Source organism: Vitis vinifera, chromosome 8 (genome assembly GCF_030704535.1).
Source record: "Vitis vinifera cultivar Pinot Noir 40024 chromosome 8, ASM3070453v1".
Taxonomy (NCBI): Eukaryota; Viridiplantae; Streptophyta; class Magnoliopsida; order Vitales; family Vitaceae; genus Vitis; species Vitis vinifera.
Genome location: NC_081812.1, coordinates 23,276,185 through 23,300,420, shown reverse-complemented (window position 1 = coordinate 23,300,420; position 24,236 = coordinate 23,276,185). Strand labels below are relative to the sequence as shown.

At 31.7% G+C, this 24,236-nt stretch overlaps 2 protein-coding genes across 2 annotated transcripts; both read left to right on the top strand.

The window, feature by feature from the left end:
* Window positions 1-60: 60 nt before the first annotated feature.
* LOC100250284 (tRNA-uridine aminocarboxypropyltransferase A) lies at window positions 61-1,000 on the top strand. Its single transcript, XM_002278462.5, has one exon. It carries the CDS (start codon window positions 61-63, stop codon window positions 823-825), a length of 765 nt encoding a protein of 254 aa, XP_002278498.1. The 3' UTR covers window positions 826-1,000.
* A 9,604-nt stretch (window positions 1,001-10,604) lies between these two features.
* Window positions 10,605-23,724, top strand: LOC100243579 (villin-2). Its single transcript, XM_010655468.3, has 23 exons — window positions 10,605-11,037; window positions 12,961-13,097; window positions 13,316-13,415; window positions 14,021-14,089; window positions 14,182-14,418; window positions 14,502-14,679; window positions 14,833-14,965; window positions 16,268-16,427; window positions 16,501-16,651; window positions 16,731-16,831; window positions 16,936-17,094; window positions 18,350-18,418; window positions 18,490-18,558; window positions 18,697-18,834; window positions 19,434-19,562; window positions 20,283-20,430; window positions 20,603-20,613; window positions 20,713-20,853; window positions 20,934-21,059; window positions 21,699-21,761; window positions 22,247-22,514; window positions 22,762-23,000; window positions 23,090-23,724. Exons 2-23 carry the CDS (start codon window positions 13,042-13,044, stop codon window positions 23,201-23,203), a joined length of 2,859 nt encoding a protein of 952 aa, XP_010653770.1. The 5' UTR covers window positions 10,605-11,037; window positions 12,961-13,041; the 3' UTR covers window positions 23,204-23,724.
* The last annotated feature ends 512 nt before the right edge of the window (window positions 23,725-24,236 follow it).

Here is a 24,236-nt window from a genome sequence, read left to right as displayed (position 1 = left end):
TTATGAAACCTCACACAATCCAAACCTGTAAAAGCCATCAACAACCCCCTTCCTCTCCGCATGGACCTAGAAGGTGAACTTACCCGCCTCGATCTCTCCGACGCCGACGCCGCCTCTTCCTCCGGCGTCGACGGTGGGTCAGAATCTCGGAGGCGAATATGCGACAACTGTAGCCGACCCGAGAACGTTTGCCTATGTGGCTCACTCCCTTCTGAACCCATCTCCACCGCCACCCAAATCGTGATCCTCCACCACCCCCACGAGCACCGCCACAAGCTCTCCACTGTCCCAATCCTCACCAAATGCCTCCTCAACACCCACACAATCGTCGGCCGCCGCCTCCGCCACGGCTCTTCCGCTATGCTCGACTCCCTCCACTCCTCCTCCTCCACCGACCAATTACCTCGCGCCATCTACCTCTTCCCTGGCCCCACTTCCACCCACATTTCCCAGTTAAACCCGAAGCCCGGTACCGTGCTAATCCTTTTCGACGCCACCTGGAAGCACGCTAAAGAAATGGTGGACGCGAGCGCAGAGTATTTGTCCACCTTTGCAATAAGGGCCTGTTTAGATTGCGATTTTGGAGAAACCGGCGGAAGCATATTCGATTCGGAGTTGATTCTCCGGAAAGAACCCTTTCGTGGCTGCGTCAGTACAATGGAGGCCGCGGCTCGGGCTTTGAGGTTTCTTGAACCGAATGGGCCTGAGATCGAGAGTAGGTTGCTCAATGTGTTGCGAGAAATGGTTAAATTCCAGGCTTCTCATCTAAAGCCCATGAAGCCTAGGCCCAAGTTGTTGAAAAAGGGTCAACCTAAAAAAGAATAAGAGTGACGAAATATTTTAGTGAATTCTGAATATGTTTTTTTTTTTTTTTTAATATATTGGATTGTGTGTTTTTGTTTTTCTCTTTTTTCATAGATTTACAAATCTGAATTCTATTTGACTCCTTGAAGGTTATGTCCCAAAAAGTACAAAAGAAATAAAAAAAATGATTTTCTCATATTTAATTGCCCTATAAAATATCATAAGAAAAATCAAATATGATTAAAATTAGCTAAAAACTTATATTTTTAAAAATTATTTAATTTTATATTGATTAATTAAAATAAAAAATGAGTTTGAAATAACAAATAAATTTTTTTTATCATTTTTAACTCTATTTTTTTTTCTTTTTTATTTTTCTTTCTATTTTATTTCCGTTACATTTTTCCTCAAATTTTCCGATAACCAAATATAACCGAAAGTTTTTGGGTAGGTAAGAAAAAGAAAATAAAGAAAAAATTTAAAATAAATCATTTTAATATACTTTTTGAAAGGCCTTTCTACTTCATATTTTTAAGCTTTAGATTATAATGTACTATTTAAAAATGTCCCCAAGGAGTTCACAAATTCTTTTTGGCTAAGGTGGTGTTTGGTTTTTTTATTTAAATCTAAATATAATTTAATTCAACTTAACTCTTAAGAAACATCTTAATAGTATAAAGTATTAAGGTTTTTAAAAAAAAAATTATTCCTATTAAGTATTAAGTATTAATAAGGTGAGGTCAATTAAGATTGTGTTTTAATTGTTTCAAAATTGTTATTTTTAGTATTTAACAAAAAATCAAATATTTTGATATTTTATATTTAACATTATGTTAACAAAACAAATATCACTTTAGTTTTGTACTTTTTTATTTCGATTTGTTCTTACCATTTTTTTTTATTTTTTTTTTTCTAATACTGCCCACGAGATAGCATATGGGTATTGTTTGCACGAGGAGATTGTAAGTTGCCTAGCGATAAGGGCAGAAAGGCAATCCCATATTGTTAATCGAGTGAAAAATATAAGTGATGCTGGGGCCCAGATGATGCTATGAGGCCTTTGATTTGGGCCCTTTTGTTGCTTTCCCTTGCCTTTTTCCCAGGAATCAGACAACCCCTTTTTTGTTATGATTTGTGAATGACCAACTCGCCTCGACTTGTCCCTGCCCTCTCTTTGCCCCATCCGAACCTTTTTCCACAGGAAAATGGTGAGGTACTATAACAATATTCACGGGACAAAGGCTTTAAACCGTTGAATATATATGATAAGATTTAAGCCGTCAAACAAGTATATAAACAAAGAGAACCAAAGCACGAGGGAAAAGATTGTTGGGATCACTTTATCAATAATGTCTTTATTTTTTACCAATAACGCAAAAGTACTATTCAATATCGTAGATAAACCATTTTCTATATTTATAATCATGTAAATGAAAGAAAAAAACACATCAATTTTTATTGGTTGTGAGTATCGATTTTGAGTGATTTGTAGATTGTTCTTCGTCATATTTGATTCATGAGCTGCATACTAATGGGTGAGAAGTAATCACTACCTTTAAATAAAATAAATAATTTAAATTTCGTTTATGTGTGAATTTTTTTATTTAAAAAATAAAAAAAGTAAATTTTAAATAAAATACAATAATTCTTAAAGAGTTATATCAAAACACTAATAATTTTAAAAAACTTTAAAATTAAGTCATTAACAATTTTTCATTGACTATAACTTTAAAATTTTCAAAAATTGATTTTTAAAGATATCGACTAAGTATATATATATATTTATTGTATAAAAAGTTTTTACTTCTTACATAAAAATTGTTATGACTTTTTATTTTAAAAAATAAAAAAATTAGAGGTGTGTCCAAATGTACACGTATAAATTTTTTCAGCGTAACTCAATAATTGAAAAAAAAAAGGGAAAAGAAAATTCTGGCTTTACTAACAATAATACAAGAATGAGATAGTCAAAATCTAATTCAATCAAATGCATAAAACCTAAGAATTGAGATGCCACCAATAAGTGGTATAAAAGTTAAGAGAAAGCTTAAAGATGACTCTAAAAATAGGTTGAGACGAGTGTTGGTAAAAATATGAAATTAGTAAAACCCTTAAACACCGCTTATCACAGGATGACCAAACCATTCACAGGAAATTCAATCCGAACTAAGTCAGGACTAAATATGCGATTAGTTACTGTTCCAACTCGTAACACCACTCGATTCTCAAGCAGAAAATGGCTCTGATACCATTTGCATTCAGGACATACAACAGTTCATGCACTTAATAATTAATTATGTCTAATTATCTCCAAGCATAAAAACTGAAATAATTATTGTCTAATACTGTATAATTTATTGCAGAAATTTAATAATAACACAAATATTTGAATATGAAAATATTGTTTATTGAAATATACCTTGATTACAGAGAGTTGTTGACTACAGGTTGTTGACAGCAGAGGAATGACTCTAACTCAAAGAAAATTACAAAATAAAATTTTTGAACTCTCAGAATTTTTTGCAACTCTCTAATATTTTTTTCTTGCAGCTAGCTCTTATTGAGCTCTTGAACCCTTGCCGACCTCTGCCTTGGAAGGAAGCCTTTGAGCCTTATTTATAATAGAGGCTTTGGGCTTTCAAGAAGGCTTTATGCTTTTGATGTCTTCCACGTGTATGGAGATGGCAGGAGGTAAATTTCCTTTCTTCTTCTTCATTTTATCACATGGGCAATGAGTCACCTTCTTGCTTTTGAGTCATAGTAAAGGACGGAATTTACTATTCATAAAACACTATTTTTTTTTTTTTTATTATTTAATTTTTGCCTTTAACAATTAGGAGTATAAGTAAAAACCATTCTTAGGTTTGATAACTATATTTTAAAAATATTTTTATTAAAGATAAATTAATTATAACAATTTTCAAATTTCTAATTAAATAAAATATTTAAGATTAAAAATAGACATGCAACGATCAGATTGGCAGTCTCAAATTTTTATTTTGAAGGAAAAAATGGAAAATAAAAAAGCATCTCAAAATCGCACCTTAAAATCAAGAAGCAAGATCCATAATAAAAGCATGACGAGGCCAGCCAAACTAGCCCAAAAAGTCGAACGGGCCTTCATAAGGGGCCCACTCTGCGACATTCTAGCCGTGAATATTGGGCCAAGAGACCTCTGGCCCATATAAACAACCATAATACAAATACTGGATTTACCCATCTTAAATCCCGATGGAAAGATGGTCAACTCAATCGACGGCTGATATTAATTATCACCCGAGGGAGTATATTTATAAAGGTGGGTGTGACCGTTGGGCATCTCTGAACACCAACAACCAATCTTTAAGTTCAATCGAGCCTAGTTGTTGGTACTTGACATTCAATTTCCAAATAGTAAAAAAAAAAAAAAAAGTATATATAAATGATTTTGTAAAGCCTGCAATTCAAAAAGTAGAAAATATTTGTATCTTTTTATTGGCCGGTTCCGGTCAATGGGGACCTCTAGCTTTTCAGACGAACTTTAAATTTTTTTAGTCATCAATACGGAATTAATTTATAAATTATTAATTATTGCCTAAGTATTATTTCATTGGTCAAAACCTCGTCCAAGGTAATAATCTTCAAAATCAAAATTTATGTGCGGGGAATTTAGAAAAATAAATAATAAAAAATGAAAAAGGGATGTGGTCGAGGTCGTTTTCGGTCTGGTGTATTATTGCGTCTCTATTTTTGCGACCGCCCAAAGCGTCCTTTGTCTGATTTTTTTTGGGCCTGTTGATGGATGACACGTGCACAGCTGGAAGTCTGATAAAATCACGTTGATGCGACCACTAAACTTACACTTAATACAAAGTGGCTCTGATAAATGACATTTTTTTAATTAAATGTTTCTCACTTTTTTAAATCAAAACTTAGGAAGTCACGTATGCGTGCTTCCCCGGGGAAAGTTTCAAAACTTTTCATAGTTTGGTTTTTTACGGAAAGATTACAATTAAAAATTAAGTATAAAACCCGAGTTGAAAACTTATGGATTAATGGGATATTTGTTTTTTAGTTAAATATTTAATTTTTTTATATTCAAATAAAAATAATACATGATATTAATTAAAATAATTAAATTGAATCTATTAATAATAAATTCATTTTATTATATTAGTAGATATGAATAAATTATTTGATTTTTTACATTTAATCAAAAATAAATAAATACCACCTTAATTAATTTAATTTAAATTTATTTTCAAATTTTTTAAATTTAGATTGTACAAATTTTTTTAATACCTTAAAAAAATTTTAATTAACTTCTAAAACCATCATTGTTTTAATGCAATTTTTTTTTAAAGAATTATTACTAGTTTTGTTTTTTAAAATATAAAACATATCTAAACACATATTAAATTATTATTTAAAAAAATAGTAAAAAAAATTATATTATTGAAATATTTCTTTCACCTTTTTCACACTATTTAAAAACAAAATTATTTTCTTAAATATATTTTTTATTTCTTTATCACTTTTCCTAAAGCATATATATTCTAAAACTAAGTCTGGTTCCTAAAATAAAATATAGAAATAATAATAATAATAATAATAATAATAATAATAATAATAATAATAATAATAATAATAGTAAATCATTTTGACCTTGAGATTCATTTTACCTTTTTTATTTTTTTATGTAAGCATTAAATAATTTTAAAATATATAAATTTTTAATTATATATATATATATATATAGGTAAAATATCTTTATGGAAAATAAATTGATAAAACTATTTTTCATATTAGAGTTTTTAAATAAAATTTTGTTTTAGAAAACAACTGAAAACTATTTTGAATAAATGTATTTTTAAATGTTGTAAAATTTTCAAGGTAATTTTCAGGTGTTTTTTCATGCAGTATTTTAATTTAGAACATTGTATTATAGATAAATGCTTATATATGATTTGTAAAATTACTTTTAAAAAATGTTTTCTTAATAGCTGTCTCCAGTACCCTTGATTTTAGTGTTTTTATTATTATTTTATTTTATATGTAAATATCCTTTTTAGTGGGGCCTAGTACAAGTGGCTGGTAACCAAAATCTATCGTTCTACATAAGAATCACACATGGGGGAAGATATGGAAGTGGGCCACAGACACGATCGGAGCAGAGCAAAATGCTGATATAATACCACATTCCGCATGATACGTTCACCTTGAGCCTTAAAAGCTGCCAAACTGCATGAAAAAATGGTTAAAAGGAAAAGCCACCCTTTCTTCTGTTTGTCTTTATATGTTTATTTTCTTCGGTCTCCATCCCTACAAAAATATTGGGCTCATTTTTGTACATAGATTCAATCAATTTAATTTGCTACATTAGTGACAAACCATTGAAAATGACATGTAATATGATTAAGGAAAATTTTAGGGCTTGCCTTTGATGCCATATCTAACTTTTAATTTAAACTCTAGACTACTAAATCAAAATGCTAAACCGGAGACTTGATTTGGGAATAAATAGAATTGGAACGTAAATATCAAAAAATGAACAATTATTATAACACACAAAATATAAATTACGATGTTCAATGGTTTTTTTCTACATCAAAAAATATATTGTCATGCGTTTATTTCACCTAGATCCATTACTTTGCAATATAATCATTTTTCTTTATATTTAAATATAATTTATTTATACTCCGATCTCATATGTTTATACCATTATTTTAAATTTTGTATTTACCATATATTTTAGTACATTGATCAAAGGTTTAGTATGATACTAAGTCTATGTTCGATAAACTAGCTTAATAATTTAATTTAAATCATTAAATAAATTGATTATATTTAATAGAGTAACTTAATGATGTAACTTGAAGTTAAAAACAATTTTAATTGATAAGTAAAAATAATTAACTTATTTTTAAGTCAACATTTTCATTTTACATTTTTATTTAATTTGATCTAATTACTTATACGATTTCCTTTGTTGTTTTATGACTTTTACTGTTATTTGTTTTTTTTTCATAATTATAATTTATAAGGATAAATATGTTAATTTAATGATTTATAATAAGTTTTAAGTTAATTTTATCACACAATCTTAATATTTAAAGTAAAAATTAAATAATAAATTTAAAATCAACAATTTAAGCATAATTTAACTTAAAATTAATTTAAGTCATTAAGTAATAAGTATTAAGTTTTATTAAACATCCCCTAAATCAATAACATAAAATTTTCAAATAAGAATTATATGATTAGGTATATATTTTATTATTTTTCATTATCAGTACTTTTTAAGGAGATTTTTCAGTATGATGAATTAGGATAAGGTAGATTTTTTTATTACTGTGACCTTTTAATGTAATTTTTTAGTACGATAAAGAAAAATATAAGACTCAATTAAATCACCCATTAAAGTCGTCGTTAAATTTAAGACTCAATAGGATAAGGTAGAAAAAATTTTCAGATAGGACAAATTCATTTAGGAATTTGGAGAAAAAATTTAAGACTCCATCTAATTTTGTACCACTTTTAATCCATCGCATTAAAGCCGTCACCCATGCCCTTTATTTTAGATAAATGCTTCTGTCTCCATTTGGATCTTTGTGAAAGTAAATATGCATTAAAAGTAAATATTCATAATTGAAGGATAGAGCAATAAGTTTTGGGAGTAAAATACCGGGTTTTGAGTATGAGAAGGTAAGGGTAAAACATGTAAAATAGGATAAAATGTATTTAACATTAAATATTATATAGAATATAATTTTTTATATTAAATTTGTTTTTTAAAAACAATTTTACAAATTCTGTCAAATAAATAATGATCGAAAAAGATTAATAATATTTTGAAAACTTTTACATTTTATGTAAGTTAGTACATAAAATGTACTAACTTAACAGCCATTCTAAGTTGGTACATTTTGTTTGGATTCTGTTTGGTTCAATTTATTTTTTTTTTAAGTTTTTTATTTTATTTTATTGATTGAAGCTAAAACCAAAAAAGCTAAACTGGGATAATATAGATAAAAAAAAAAAATCTTAAATAGAAGTTGTTTTATGATTTCTCTTTCAAACAATATTTTATTCTTAAATTTTAACAAAAATTGTTTTCAATGATGTTGCCAAACATGCCCTAAGGTTTAGTTTTCAATAAAAATATTCTCATGCCTTCTTAGTACACAATCTTTTCATAATACTAAACAGTACATATTAAATATTGTTAAAGTAGGCAAATAATTCTATGTGGCGGCCCTAATGTGAGCTGGACTGTCATCACAACTCTTTAATTTCCGAATTTGGGACAGACCTGGCATTCCATGACTACAATCAAAATTATGGTATCCATATTTTTATGGCATGCCAACGTGTACATTTCTATATATTTTTAATTTAATTAATTTATTTTTTATTCATATGAAAAGTAGTGTGGATGGTCAAAGAATGTGCTCGAAGACAATGTTGCATTGGATGTAAAGAAATTAAAAAACGACATGGAATGAAGGGCCCATTGCCGGTTGCCCCACCATAAAAAACTTCATTGACCTTTCGTGTGTGGCATTCATGTTCCTAGCCAACCAGGTCTTTATGGATGTTGGACCCACCCTTACTCCTTTATTTTTGTTGATTTATATAATTTATAATACCATATTTTATCATAATCCAAAGTTTTTTCCTCGCAATAAATTTTATGCCCAACATTTTGTAAAATGGTTTTCCCTTATTCAACTTAAGGTATGTTTGATTTATAAAAAATATCAAGAAAATAAAAAAAAGTAAAAAAATAAAATAAAATAGAAGAAATAAAAAAAATTGTGATTTTTTTGAATTATTATAATACAAAATAAGTGCAATATAGTTACAATTAATTAAAATTTATATATTTTAAAATTATCTAATATTTATAGAAAATATTTAAAATAAATGAAATGAATTTAAAATAACATATAAAAATAATTTAAAGGCTTTGAATTTATTTTTTAACTTTTTCGTTTTAAAATTTTTTTTCCATGAATTTTTCCTTAAAAATTTTCAAAATTTAGCACACCCTTAAAAAAAATTAATATAGAAATTGTTTTTTAGATTAAGTTTTAGTTGTTTTTGATTGCTTTTTATTTTTTTATTTTTATTATTATTATTATTATTAAAAAAATGGAAGGAAAAAAAAAATACTTTAGAAAATTTATGTTACAATGCATATTAATGGAGAATAAAAATGAGAAAATTGTGTTTTTTTTAATATTTGTTTTTTTCGACAAAATTTTATTATTAAAAAGTTATTTTAAAAATATGTTTTTTATAAATATTTTCAAAAACTTTGTCAATAATGTTGATATCATTTTATTTTAAAGTTGAATTTATTTTCAAGTTAGGATAGCATTATCTTTTATTGTAATAATTTTTAGCTTATAAAAGAAGTGTTTCATATTTAATTAATTATTAATAATATGTCAAAATTGTTATTTTGAAATATGATTTTGTTCACTTTCAAATCGAAGCCAAAAAAGTTATTTCAAATGGGATATTATCAAAAATTGGAAAATTATTAATTAATTTTATTTATTTAAATAAATTATAATTAGTGACAAAATAATGCTCATCCTCCATTTAAAAAGTAATTATCTGTTTAAAATAGGAAATAGTTTTTAAAAACCAATTAAAAATAAAAAAATACTTTGAAAATTTACGGTAAGAGAATAAACTGATAAAAATGATTTTCATATTTAAATTATCAAATATAATTTTATTTATAAAATTTGTTTAAAAATTATTTTTTGAAAATTATTTTGAAAACCCTGTCAATATTTTAGCCATATGGCCGGCAGGACCTCACTCACCCATCACAATCTTAAGCCGTTGTGATGTATTAATCAACCAGCTTTCAATTAGTTCGATTTTTACAAGGCTTTGTTTGTTTGGGCCAAAAAATGGTTGGTTGTGGTATTGGTCTATTTGGATTGGTTTTAAGAGGTTAAAAACTCCCTTTTTAATCTCAATGATAATTTTAGAGTATTTGTTAGTAATATTTTCCAAATTGATAGATAGCTTAAAACAAATGTTTTTATTCATTTTTCTACTTCTTTCAAGTGTAAGATAATTTTAAGGGGTTGTGAGGTTTTTTCTATCAATTAGGGTTTTTCCCTCACTAACCCCATGGGATGGTATAAAGGGTTTATAACTAGCCCTCTTATTATAAAAAGTTTACTTAGCTAACACTCTGAATCTACTCAAAATTTTCTGGTTCAAAAAAATTAATTTTGATGAACAATTTTTGAATATTAAACATCAGTTTTCTAATTAAAAAATAATAATAATTTTGATAATGTTTTGATTGATTTTTTTAAAATTTATTATTTAAAATATATATTTTAGAATATATGTGATACATTTTAAGACTTTTTAAAATATTTTGAAAAACAATTGAAAATATAAATAATTTTTATATGATATAGTAATTTCATAAAAAAATAAGTTTAAAAAATTATTATTGAATTTATAAATAAAATTTTATTTAAAAAAAATAATTAAGGACCATTTTTGAAAGCATTCTTAGCAAGTTTTCATCCTTTGATAACTTATGTTAGAAGTATGTTTTGTTTTTAAAAAATAAAATCATATCCTTCATTTGACCCCAAATGTTGGGATATTTTAGAAATAAAAACATATCTAAAAATAGGTTTTCTTTTTCTCTAAAGTATATGTTTTTTGGTTGCACGTTTATTAAATTATAATTGTATTAAAATAGTGACTTAATTTTAATTTAATTTTGAGTTGAAACAATAAAAAATGAAGTATTCCAAACGAGGCTTTATCAGACTCCACTTATGTTTTGCTAGATGGTTTACACACACTTTCTGGCGAAACAAACAGACTCCGAGGGGATTTTGTATAGGCAATACAATTAATTTTGTAGCTTTCCGAAAAAGATAAAGAAAAAATCCAAATCTCAACGTTCGCCCTTATTTAACGTCGTTTTGCCCACGTCTCCCCAAATCCATTTCTCTCCCCCATTTTCTTTTCATTATACACGATTTTCTCTCTCCAGTCCCTGAAATCTGAAATCTCAAAAGCCTAAAAAGCTAGAGCGAGAAACAACATAGCAATTATTCACTTTTTTTTTTCGAGTCTTTCTTCTCTCTCTTCTCTCTATATTGACAGCTCTGCAACCTATATTCATCTCCATGCCTGTTTTTCATCATCTCTCGCTCTCTCTCTAAACTCACACCACCATCATCACAAGCAGATCAGGTAGGTTCATTCTCATCCGATGATTATCGGTCACTCTATTTCGATCGTCCGTTGTTAATTCGTGGATCTCTCGTTTCTGAATTCGTAATTTGATCTGTTGTTCTGGTGTCTTTCTTCCTGTTTTCTGGTTCGAGGAATATTTCGTGATCAGGTTCACTCGATCTTGGTTTAATTTTGATGGGTTTTGGTTGTTTTTGGTAATTTCAGCTTTGATCTAAGCATTGATTTGAATTTTGACGTATGATGGGGCGTTTCGGTTGCTTGATCTCTCTAATTTTTGTGTATGGGTTCTGATTTAATTTGTGTGCTGTCTCTGGAGTTTTATGTTTGTAATGGAAGTGATTTGATCCGTCATCTGTGATTGACTGTAAGAGTGAGATAATCTTGATGTTAAGGCATGTTTTCGGTATCAAGAAATCTGTTTAATTAGTAAATATGTTGTTAGTGTTCTTTTTCACTGTTGAGAAGTTGTTGAAAAGAAAAGATACAAAAAAATTGATTCATATTTTTTATGAATTCAATTAAGGTTTATAGATTGTTTGGCTAATCTAAGTCGTGGATTTAATTTTTTAGGGACCCAAACGGTTAAAAATGATGAACTGGATGTTTTTCTTTCCTTTTTTGTTTCATCAGTTCTTTTTCAACCATATAGGGGATAAGGGTTTATGAAAATCTTCTTCATTGCTGATCTGGCTATATCTGATGTGAGAGGCACATTCAAGATCATTATTTCTTAAGATCAGTGCCTGAAGATTTTGAATCTGAAGTAGAATTTTGATTTGACAAAGTGATGTAAAATAATAATTGGAAAAATGGAATGCTTGGCGGGTGTCTCTTTTGATGAGATTAGTTCTGGAGATGTTATGGAAGTGGAGCAACTGCCAATTAAGAATTGGTCTGCTAACGAGTGTCTAATGCACTCGTGTGGATTTTTTTTTTTCCTAGTGGAAACATAAGTAGTGTTTCAAAATTAATTATTGTTGCTAATTAACAGAGTTCCCAGTAAAATATATAGGGAGTATGGAAGTTTATTTGGGCCTAATATTGTGAGTATATGAATCAATGTTGGAATCTCATCATTTATAATCTCATATATCACCTAATGGAAGGCTGATGACGAAAGTTGAGGGAAGAAAGGGTAGATGTTACTGTGGCAAGGTCCACCTGTATATCAAGGGAAGTAAAGCCAAGAACTGATTATTACTTTTGTCAGAAGAGTGTCCAGCATGGAGATCTAGGTTTCTGGAATGCTATAGGTTCAAGGCAAAAGACATGTAGATGGGATAGAAGAAATTTGTGAGACAAGACATCTACCTGAGGCAAGCTAGCACTTGGGATATGAAACAAAATGGCAGGCTCTAAACTTGTGTGGGCACACATTTGGATGATTATGGTCATTTGTTTCTAAATATCCAGCCTGGCAGAGGGTTTTTTGATGTGAAAGCTTTGTTGGGTTGGCTAATGAACCTGGCATTGGTTAGTGTTTATTTTATCTCACTTGCACTATTATGTATAGAAACATATTATCTGCGCTAGCCTTGCAGATATAAGATATATCTCAGGGTCAGTAAAGCTGCTACAACTTTGTGTTCTCTATGAGTGGCTGCCCTCCATGAAACCAAGACAAACATGCCACTCTTACCCAGTTGTTTTTAGAGCCTTATATTTTGGTTTATACTTGTTATTTTGTGCCTATTTGTAGCTTATTTCTATTTAATGCGAAGGGAAACTAAGAACATTGATTGCCTATTATTATGGTTGTAAGCTTTCATTTTTGCTTCGTTCTATGACCAACATTTGTTGTAGATTTTTTGCTTAGTTGCAGCTATAATGCATAAAGACAGGATTCTTATTTTTTTTTGTACCTGTTATATTTGTGTTTTCTTTATATTTATTGTACACCTTCCTTTTTCTCTCTTGCAGTGCCCACTTTGAAATTTATAGACACCAGAAGTTGGGGTTTGTCCCTGTTCAAAGAAACACTTATAAAGAAGGGTTCGGACGATGTCTAGCTCTGGGAAAGTTCTAGATCCTGCATTTCAGGGAGTTGGTCAGAGAGTGTATCCTTACTATACACAGTTAACACAATTACTGAATTAATTGAAGTTATATCTTTCTTCCAATGCAGTGATGGAATACAGTTTTGCATCCAGTTGTGAAATTATGTGTCCCTGCTCCTGCATGCATGTGTTCCTGTTATTGTTCTAGATATTGAACAAGCTGCTATTGTCTTAATTGCTATTTTTGCTTCTGGAATTGTGAACTTAACATCTTGTAGTGGCACCGAAATATGGAGAATTGAGAACTTTCAGCCAGTTCCTTTGCCAAAGTCCGATTATGGTAAATTCTACACAGGGGACTCTTACATTGTCCTGCAGGTGCATGTAGTCTTCAACTTTCTCTTTTGCTTGAGTTCTACTATCTCGGCTCATTCCCCCACATGAATGTTCAAATTTCAATTTAAACTTCCTGCGGTTGATGTCTTATACCCTGGTGTGAAAATTATAGGGCTTAAACTGTTATGATTGATGTATGTTTCTCTTTGAAATATTTTAAAGTTGATTAGATACTTATTATTAGTGGATGTCATAGCAAACTGGTGGGTTTTAGAAATACGATTACATGTGACAGTTTGATAAAATTAATATTTTTATATATATTTTCTCGTTATAAAAAGGGTATATATTTTCAATGCACTGGCTTGGTAAAGGGGCGTGGTGGGCTGGGGGAAGGTCTAGGGTTGTACTCTATCTATCTAAAAGAAATTGCATCAGTTGGAATGCATTCTCTCCTGAGGGAAAATTAAGGGAACAGATAAAATATGTGAAGGAAAGATAAAACATGTGAGTGAGAGGGTCTACCTTTTGTTGAATGTCAACGGTTTTTTATTTTTTATTTTTTTTAATAAAACATTTCTGGAATAAAATAATAGATTCTTGCAACTTAATTTCTCTACATGCTAAGCCATCACATATTTCTGCAGACATCTCCTGGGAAGGGAGGAGCTTATCTGTATGATATCCACTTTTGGATTGGAAAAGATACAAGTCAGGTATTACTACTTCCTTTTGTTCTTATTCAGAAATTACACTTGTAGTAAAATAACGTTTATGCTTGAAATTGCAACTTCTGGTCTTATCATAGGATGAATCTGGAACAGCAGCTATAAAAACTGTTGAGCTTGATACTGTTCTTGGAGGGCGTGCAGTACAACACAGAGAACTTCAAGGCTACGAGTCTGACAAATTTTTGTCATACTTTAAACCATGTATCATACCACTGGAAGGGGGTATTGCATCTGGATTTAAGAAACCAGAAGAAGAAGTGTTTGAGACACGGTTATATGTTTGCAAAGGGAAACGGGTTGTCAGATTGAAGCAGGTAGTATATTCTCCCAACATGTATTTCATGATCTAATCACGTTCACTGTGCTGCAGCTGGTCACCTGCATTTTGGTTGTGCAGGTCCCCTTTGCTCGGTCTTCACTAAATCACGATGATGTGTTTATCCTGGACACAGAAAATAAAATTTATCAGTTCAATGGTGCAAATTCCAATATCCAGGAAAGAGCCAAGGCTTTGGAAGTAATTCAGTTTTTCAAGGATAAGTATCATGAGGGGAAGTGTGATGTTGCAATTGTTGGTAAGAGCACATGCATTAATAACTTGCTGATGTTAGCTTCGCTTTTAGTACTTATGTATTCAATCTCTGAACAGAGCTCATTTGCATTTTCATTCTTAACATTTGTAATTGCTACTCTTCATTCATTAACGTAAATGATGTTTGCAATGCCAGATGATGGAAAGCTGGTTGCTGAGTCTGACTCAGGTGAATTCTGGGTCCTGTTTGGTGGTTTTGCTCCCATTGGCAAAAAGGTTGCCACCGAAGATGATGTTATTCCAGAAACTACCCCTGCTAAACTTTATAGGTATGCTTATCCTTTATGGTTTCTATTTATCCTTTATGGGTATTCAGCTTTTAATATAGAAGTTATTTTAGGGTTATGAGCCCTGTTTCTTTTTAGTTTGACATTATCAAATATAATGCCTTAAGCAACTCTTTCCTTGGTGATTTCTGACAATGCCAAAAAAAGAAAAAGAAAATGAAAAAAAAAAAGTTAAAACAAAAAGAAAACAAGTACATTGATGCTGCTGATTACATGTAGAAAAATTTGCCAGTTGCTCGTGGTAATGTTGATGAACATGGTGTCATAAATTTGCATTGTCATCGGAGAAATTGTAGCTTTCTAGTATATGGACACTGTGATATTGTAGTGTGTACCAAAGGAGAAATTGGGATAATAAAAGTAATCAACCTAGAAAGGCTTTATAGAAACAATGTAAAATACCCTGTGGGTGTTTATTGGGAGGAATATCCCAAAAGAATAGGAGAAGACTACTACAATATCTAACTGGTTACCCTCTTATGTGAAAGAATTTAATAGATTTTACATGTGTGGTTGAAAAGCGTTAGGAGTGAGAGGAACAAAGAAAGGGTCTAGTCCAAATTGTTTGACCGTATATAGTTGAATGAGTCTCTGTAGTCTGTCCAAATTTGTTTATTGTTGGTGCTTTGTGGTTCAGGAGTTGAAGTTTTGAGGATTTAGGTGACTTCTATATAAGATTAGAGCTGGTTTTGATATGTATTTTTATATTGCCTGTCTACCATCAATCAGCTGTTCTTGTACTCCTCACCCTAAAATAACTTGTGAGGTCTGTTTAAACTTATTTCTGAATCTCTTACATAAAGCGCCTGTCTCTCTCTCTTGACCCTGTTGTATCTATTATACAAAGTGACAGGCATCCACTTGTTGAAGCTGTGGAGCAGGTAGCTTTAAGAATATTATAGTCTTACTTTAGAGAAATATGATTTGAATGAAACTGCATGATCCTTAACATAGAGGAATATAATGTGAAATAAAAACTCAATTTGTATTTATTATGATGCCTGTTCATGGTTAAGCATCAAACCAAGGCACTTGAACAATAATCCTTTATAAAAGTGTTTATGCTAGTATTATTTGTGATTTGAGTTATACATTCTTCCATATAGAATTGGCATGTTCATTTTTTTTAGTTAATATTTGCATCCATAAATTAATATTTTATGCATGTTCATCCCATAATTTTTCTTATTTTGGAGTCAGCATAGCAGAATGTGTTAACCAGCCTGATAGTGTCATGATTGGTTCATTGTCATCTACATGCTAAGTTAATTACCGTTTTTGTAGCATTACGGATGGTCAGGTGAATGCTGTTGAAGGTGAACTTTCCAAAGCTATGTTGGAGAACAACAAATGCTATTTGCTGGACTGTGGTGCTGAGGTATTTGTTTGGGTTGGCCGTGTAACACAGGTCGAGGATAGAAAAGCTGCCAGCCAAGCTGCTGAGGTAGAAGCTTATCATCCATTTATCCATGTTCTTTATATAACAACGAACTCTCATCTCCAATTTTCTTCCTCAGGAATTTGTTTCTAGCCAAAATAGACCAAAGGCAACTCGTGTAACCCGGGTTATTCAAGGGTATGAGACACATTCATTCAAGTCCAACTTTGATTCTTGGCCATCAGGATCAGCAGCAGGTGGTGCTGAGGAAGGAAGAGGAAAAGTAGCAGGTAATGACCACTTTCATACTTAGTTTAACTGGAGTTTTTTGGGTAACATTATTAATTGTCAATCTGTGGGTAATTGTAGCTTTACTGAAGCAACAAGGTGTTGGCGTCAAAGGCATGTCAAAAGGTTCTCCTGTAAATGAGGAAGTCCCACCTTTGCTTGAAGCAGGTGGAAAAATTGAGGTCTGCCAGACATTGCTTTGATGGTGATTTCTGGGAATTATTTGCTTTATATATGCTGCTTACATTAACATGTTTCAGATTATTGAACATTGATAATTTTCCAGGTTTGGCGTATCAATGGCAGTGCCAAGACTCCAGTGCTGAAAGAAGATATTGGTAAATTTTATAGTGGAGATTGCTACATTGTTCTTTATACCTACCACTCAGGTGACAAAAAAGAAGAATACTTCTTGTGCTGTTGGATTGGAAATGAGAGCATTGAGGTAATTTACATTAATTCATGCTGGGTTTGAAATAATTGAAAACAAAAGATACTGGCATTATGTGTAGAAATACTCAACATATGTGTCTTTAACATCTGACTCGCAATAATTTTTAGTTCAAATACCAAGTTCTGAGGTTAAAAAATAAATGTGGAACAAAGGCTAGTCCTTTTCCTTTCCTTCTTTATTTTTTAGTTTTATTTTTAATTTTCAATTTAAATGTAGAATCTAGATTTCACTGTTATGGAGGGGGTCCAACAGTTTCAGTGCTATCTCCACTGGAGGCATTCTTTTGACCCATGTAGCATCTAGGAACTGGGTATAAACTTTTGTTTCTCCTTTTCCTTTAAGCCCATTGTGACCTAAACATTGGCTTGCTTATCACCAAAAAAAAAAAGGTAACTGAATGGCCTTTTTCCCTACCAAGGGTGAAAATGAAAGGGAAGGATACATCTTCCTTCCTGAATTGTGTTTTAAATTTATTCTAATAACAATTTTTGTGGGTCATTTTAGTTAACTTGGAATCCAAAGGAGAACCTTCTCATTCCATTCTAATCCCTTGCTTCTTGTGCTAGGTCTCTAGTGCTATCTATTTTATAACTTACCAAATTTGACATGTGAAAAATGTGTCTTTGTTTATTTATAGATACACTATTTGCAGTTGGATGCACAGAACTTTTCTTGCCAATCTGCCATATCTGGGGCGTATTCAAATTTTAACTCCCATCCTTCATGTTTCTCCTGATGCTTTCCATAAATTAGAACGATCCAAATAGTTTAAGAAACTTATTTCACCTTCTATCCTCAACCCTTTTGGTTCAACTGTTCAATCTACTTGAGATGCAGGTATGCCCTTATGTGAACCTTAAATCATGCTTCTCGCCTCCCATGAGATTTAGTTGCAAGTAACTGGTATTTATCTTGCTGAAGTTCTAGGAGGGTTTGGAATTTTTTTAATTTCACGAAGTCACTGTTTTTCTCCTTTCTCTTAAACTAAAAAAGTGGTTTTGCCTATCAAAAAATAAAATAAATAAATAAGTGGTTGGAATAACCAAACACAGTGTACTGGAGATCTTAATACAAACTTAGTCCAAGTCTTTCTAGGAGCTTGAATACTATCATCACCTGCTAACTATTAAGAAAAAAAGGAATCTATAAAATATATTAAAAAATGTAGCATGTGATGCATGTTGCACACCCACAGAGAGTTCCTTCAATGTGATAGTATTGATAACTTGGTTATGTTATACTTCAGGAAGACCAAAATATGGCTGCACGGCTGGCTAATACCATGTTCAACTCACTAAAGGGAAGGCCTGTTCAGGTATTTTTTTAATCTCACATTAAGTTTAAAAGATGGATTAGACTGTGGCTCATGATAGGTGCTTCCTACAGGGTCGTATATTTCAAGGAAAAGAGCCACCACAGTTTGTTGCCATCTTTCAGCCTATGGTGGTCTTAAAGGTACTCTTTCTTGAGTTTATGTAAGAGCTTACCCTATATATTAGTATTGATTATTACCTCTGTTCTAATATGTGCGGTTTGAAATTGGATAAGCACAATTTATTGCTTTGCTTTAATGCTTTGCCCCTCATTTATTAGGGTGGAATGAGCTCTGGTTACAAAAAATCCATAGCAGATAAAGGTCTGAACGATGAAACCTACACTGCTGATTGTATTGCTCTCCTTCGGATATCTGGAACTTCTGTGCATAACAACAAAGTAGTGCAAGTTGATGCGGTATGTACCATTTGTGGCCATACAGAATCAGAATAGCATTTTATATTCTGTATGTTAGTTGTCTTAAACCCTTTTTCCGATCGTTATACTTAACACACCATTCAGTCTTTTGTTTCAAGAAGGCAACATTTTCCTTGTCTACAATTTTGAGGTATCTGTAGGCCTCGTTTTATCTTCTCTGGCCAGTCTGGAATTGCAAAATGAAAAATTTCCCCTTTTTTTAAATTAGAAATAGAAATAAGAGTTGAAATGAAAATTTTATACATCTTTTATTGTTTTCTTTCAGTTTAAGAATGCATACTACTTTATTGTATTTGTCAATATTTCAGTGAATGAGAATTTCAAACAGGATCTCATTCTTGGATCCACCTCCAAGTTGGGATGTTCTCCAATAGATTTTCTCGTCAGAGTTCCAACAAAAGCATTTTCTAAAATAATCACCTTCTGTAATGTTTTTCTTGTGGGCTCAGTGGTCAAAGATTTTGCACCAGTCTCTAAGTATGAAATCTGTGGTGTTGTTTTGTCCAGCCACCAGATTGGACTTTTGAAGTGTTTGTTCTTGGAATGCCCTTCCTTACATACATGTATTTTTTCCTCAGGCAGCAACCTCGTTAAACTCTAATGAGTGTTTCCTTCTGCAATCTGGTTCTTCAATTTTCACTTGGCATGGAAATCAGAGTACCTTTGAGCAGCAGCAGTTAGCTGCAAAGGTTGCAGATTTTTTGAAGGTATGCTCTTTATGGAACATTCTTCTTTTCAAGTTTGGAATTTTCATTTTGATTAATAAAGCAGAACCAATTCTGGGAAATTTTAAGCCAAAACATCTATAATATCTGATGATTGTTTTAGGAATTATGGGATTTAACCTTACCGGCTTTTCAAGTGATATAAATTCGTGCAAGTGTTATGCAAGCTCAAAAAACTTTGCTTTAGTTATTCTTTCCACCCTTTAATGATCTTATACCAAAGATGTTGTTAAAGGTTTTGTTTCTTGGAAAAAAGCTTTATTCATACAGTACTTAGAATCTTCAGTCTTCCATATTTCTTTATTTCTAGATTGAGGTTTAATGAGAGGAATGAACAAGTTTATTCTCAACAAAATTTAGACCTTGGGATTCTTGAAACCTAACAAAACATGTATGGGAGGTTTGGGTAAAGTATGTAGCAGATCCATCATTTGTGAAGTATGAAGTTAGATCCTAGTTTCTTGTTTAAACAGGGAATTATGAACAAGAATTTTCCAAAATATTGTTAAGTTGAGAAAAAGTCGGTCATAAAACTAATATATTTGGCTTTTTCCCACAATGTTGAAGTGCCAAAGTTCCATGACTGGGCTTAAAGGAGAAAAGATAACATGCCCTTGGGCATCTTTCTGTAATAGATTGTTTGACGATCAAGATTGTATATATTGTGGTTTATTAATTGAGATCCACTTGTTTATAATTCAGCCAGGAGTAACTCTGAAACATGCTAAAGAAGGAACTGAGAGCTCGGCCTTTTGGTTTGCGCTTGGAGGAAAACAGAATTACACAAGCAAAAAAGCGTCCCAGGAGATTGTTAGAGATCCCCACTTATTCACATTCTCATTCAACAAAGGTCACATTCCTTATTCATAAGGGCTGCATCATTTTTATTTCTTCTACCTCGATATAATTGCCTCAATGGTTAGATGAGCTTTTAAAACTTGTTGATAAAGCTGTTAATCTCTTCTAACTCCATTTTTTTTTCTTCCTTCCGGCTGATGACTATTGCCATGTGGATTCCTCAGGGAAGTTTGAGGTGTGTTCTAGACTTCAGATTCTAGTTTTAAATAAAGCATCCACTCAGGTTGAAGGTAATTTTTGTTTTTTAATTCTTTTGTTTGATATTTCATCTCAGGTTGAGGAAATCTACAACTTTAATCAAGATGATCTGTTGACTGAGGATATCTTGATACTTGATACACATGCTGAAGTTTTTGTTTGGGTTGGTCAGACTGTAGATCCCAAGGAAAAGCAGAGTGCTTTTGAAATCGGTCAGGTACTTGCTTAAGCAGCTTATGCCCTTTCAATATTACTCTTCAATAATGTATCTTATTCATTATGGAAGCTCTTTTGCAGAAATACATTGAGGTTGCTGCATCTCTGGAGGGGTTGGCTCTAAATGTACCATTATACAGGGTTACAGAAGGAAATGAACCATGCTTCTTCACTATATACTTTTCTTGGGATTCCACAAAAGCTACTGTATGTGCTGCTCCTTGATTTGTAGTCAACATTTCTATGCCAGATGAATTTCCTTTAGATTCTATGTGTGGAATGTTTGATGAAATTTTTTTTCTTAGCTGTAGTCACTGTATAGGGCCATGGTAGAGTTGATTGAATCATCTCAGTAGGAGGTCAAAAACTATCTGTACTTGTAAAAAAAAGGTCAAAATCTATCTGTGATGATTATGTTCATTTAAATTTTCCTTAGAGTGGTTCTGAGAAACAATGGCCTCTACTTTCAGGTTGGTGAGAAACACCAGCTTAATGAACAAGTATATGCTTTGATAGAGGGGCCAGAGAGCTGGGCCTAGGTTATGAGATTTTAAAGATGAGCTGCATCCATTTTCATGATTAAATTGAACTTGTTAATGCTCAAATGAATTACTATGATTTTATACCATGTTTAAATGCTTTTGAATTTTCATTTCTTGATCACTTGACAATATTCTCAAACGTTTGTAAACTTTGATTTTTCTTTTTCTTTTCATTTCTTCTCTCTCGACCTTTTTCCCACTTTCTGTCAATAAAAAAAAAAATTGACTTGTTTCCCTCCTTGCTCATTTTTTGCATTCTGTTGCTCCTATCTTGTTACTTAGCATGTTTTCATTTCGAATGCAGGTTCAAGGAAATTCATTTCAGAAGAAGGTCTTCTTACTCTTTGGTGCAGGCCATGCTGCAGAGGTAAATGCTTGATTTTCTCCTCTAAAATATATTTTACTAAGTTCTGTTTAAGAAATGTGCTCAGTGTATTAGTTATAAGTCTTAATGTTAATAATATTTTTGTCTTCTTTCTTTTCTTCTTTGTGCTTTAAGTTCTCATTTCTTCTGTGGATGGTCCAATACAGATTGCTTAGCACATGGATAAACATCTTCTCATGTTGCCAGGGTTCTAATGAAATTTACATTGCAAATTGAAACCTCAACCTTAGTGATAAGCCTTTGTTGTTTTGAAATATTATTTTGCACTAAGGTGTTGATCATCCAATACATGCTAGCTCAATAATGTGTAGCCATTATAGAAGCAATCCATATCCTTCTCAATGCTTATGGTAAGGAAGTAATGGAGGGTGAAGGCTGTGAAATGCTAGAGTTCTGTGTCACTCATTTACCAAATTAAATTCTTGACTCATAAGGTGGCTTTGTGGTTTTCTACGATATTATTGCAGACCCAAGATAGGTCTAATGGATCGAATCAAGGGGGCCCAACTCAACGAGCTTCAGCTATGGCTGCCTTAACCTCTGCATTTAGGCCTTCCTCTGGAAACAGGACTACTGCACCAAGGCCATCTGGCAGAGGTCAGGGATCATCACAGAGAGCAGCTGCAGTAGCTGCTCTCTCATCCGTTCTTACTGCTGAAACTAAGAAGCGGTCACCCGATGCCTCTCCTTCTCGATCCAGTAGAAGTCCTCCTCCCCCGGAGAGTAGCCCTTCTGGTAAGGGAACCATCAATAGTCCTGCTTATCTGTTTGAAATGGCACTATCTGTTCAGTGAAACACAATTATTTTCAATTATTTATCATAATCTCCCCTTCTCTCCAACTCCTATGATTCTTCCTAGTGAATTCAACATGCCCTGGAAGTTGTATGATACAACCCTGATTTTCTTTTTCTCTTGGGTTCTCGTATTTGTACACTGGGATCTGAATTACAGAATGAAAATACATATTTTAACACATGCAGCTGCAATAAAGAGTGAAATGGCTGTTTCTGAAACTGAGGATTCTCAAGGAGTATCAGATGCCAACGAGAATGAGGGAGCTGCAGCTGTACCAGAAAGCAATGGAGAGGATTCAGCACCAAAGCGGGAGGAGCAGCAGGACGACATTGGCACTGAAGCTGGTCAAAGTACATTCAGTTATGATCAACTCAAGGCTAAATCCGAAAATCCTGTAACTGGCATTGATTTTAAACGAAGAGAGGTTGGTTCAACTTTAAATATGACTATTTCGTTTTAAATTCCTCATGTTTTTATTTGCAATTTCAAAAAAATTTCCCTTTGCATTCGCAGGCCTATCTGTCAGATGAGGAGTTCCAGACCGTACTGGGGATGACCAAAGACGCATTCTATAAATTGCCCAAATGGAAGCAAGACATGACAAAGAAGAAAGTCGATCTTTTCTAGAAAACCAGAAAAGTGATTTCCTTGCTTCTTCGTCTGCACCCTTCTAACTTTCAAAAAAGAAAAAAAAAAAATATGCCTCATTTCTCTTGATCTTCTCTGTTATAAAAAAAAATGTGCTTTATTGGAACACCATGCCTGGCTTGCTATATCTTCAAGCATTTTTCGATTTGCCCGTATCGATGAAAGTAGCTGTTGTTAGTTCTGGTATTTGATTATGTGATGATGCCCGCCTGAAGAGTGAATTTTTTTTATGCTCCTCTTTTTAACTGCTGCTGCCTCTCTTCTTGATGACAGATCTCTAGTTTTAAAAAGACAGCAAGCAGATCAAATTCTTTTATTCTGTGGTATGTATTTCATTTTGTGGTTATTATTGGACTCCTTCAATGATTATTTTTTTTCCCTTTTCTCTGTTAATTTTAATTTTTGTGGGGGTCAAAGGAGGATTATTGTGTATATGTATTTGCATTTGTACTCAATTCCAATTATAAGGAATGCAGACTTCTTTGTTGTTTGTCAACAAATGCTTCAGTTTCATCTGCATAAATTGTATAGGTTTTACAATGAGGATTGATATTGTTTTACAAAAAAATATTGATATTTTGTGTGTAGTTAAAGAAAAAATGGCAAATTTTATATAGCATCGAGATGCTGAAATACTTTGCATATTTTTAAATATATTTTTATTTTACTATTAAGTTGTTATTAAGAGTACATTTGATAATGGTTCTAAGAAGCATTTTTAGTGTAGAAAGTGTTTTTGAAAAAAAATGAGGTGTTTGACAAAATTTAATAAATAAATTTAAAAATCTGAAAATTCATTTGTATGGTTGAAAAATCGGAGGAGCTTGTTATGAAGTACCTTCAAAACAGATTTTTATTTTTGGAAACTTTAAATACTTGTTTTGACAAATTCTGAAGTGGACAAATTTTTTAGAATTGTTTTGAAAATATTTTGTATATATATATAATAAGGTTAAAATGTTTTAATGTGTTTTTTGTAAATTTTTTAAGAAATAATTAAAATTATGAAAAA

What these genes read in the sequence shown, in the direction of transcription:
- LOC100250284 (XM_002278462.5), top strand. Translation starts at nt 61, where the DNA reads ATGGACCTAGAAGGTGAACTTACCCGCCTCGATCTCTCCGACGCCGAC.
- LOC100243579 (XM_010655468.3), top strand. Translation starts at nt 13,042, where the DNA reads ATGTCTAGCTCTGGGAAAGTTCTAGATCCTGCATTTCAGGGAGTTGGT. An exon ending in CAGGGAGTTGGTCAGAGAGT is followed by an intron (nt 13,098 to 13,315) that starts GTATCCTTACTA and finishes AACATCTTGTAG; the next exon opens with TGGCACCGAAATATGGAGAA. An exon ending in ACCCCTGCTAAACTTTATAG is followed by an intron (nt 14,966 to 16,267) that starts GTATGCTTATCC and finishes CCGTTTTTGTAG; the next exon opens with CATTACGGATGGTCAGGTGA.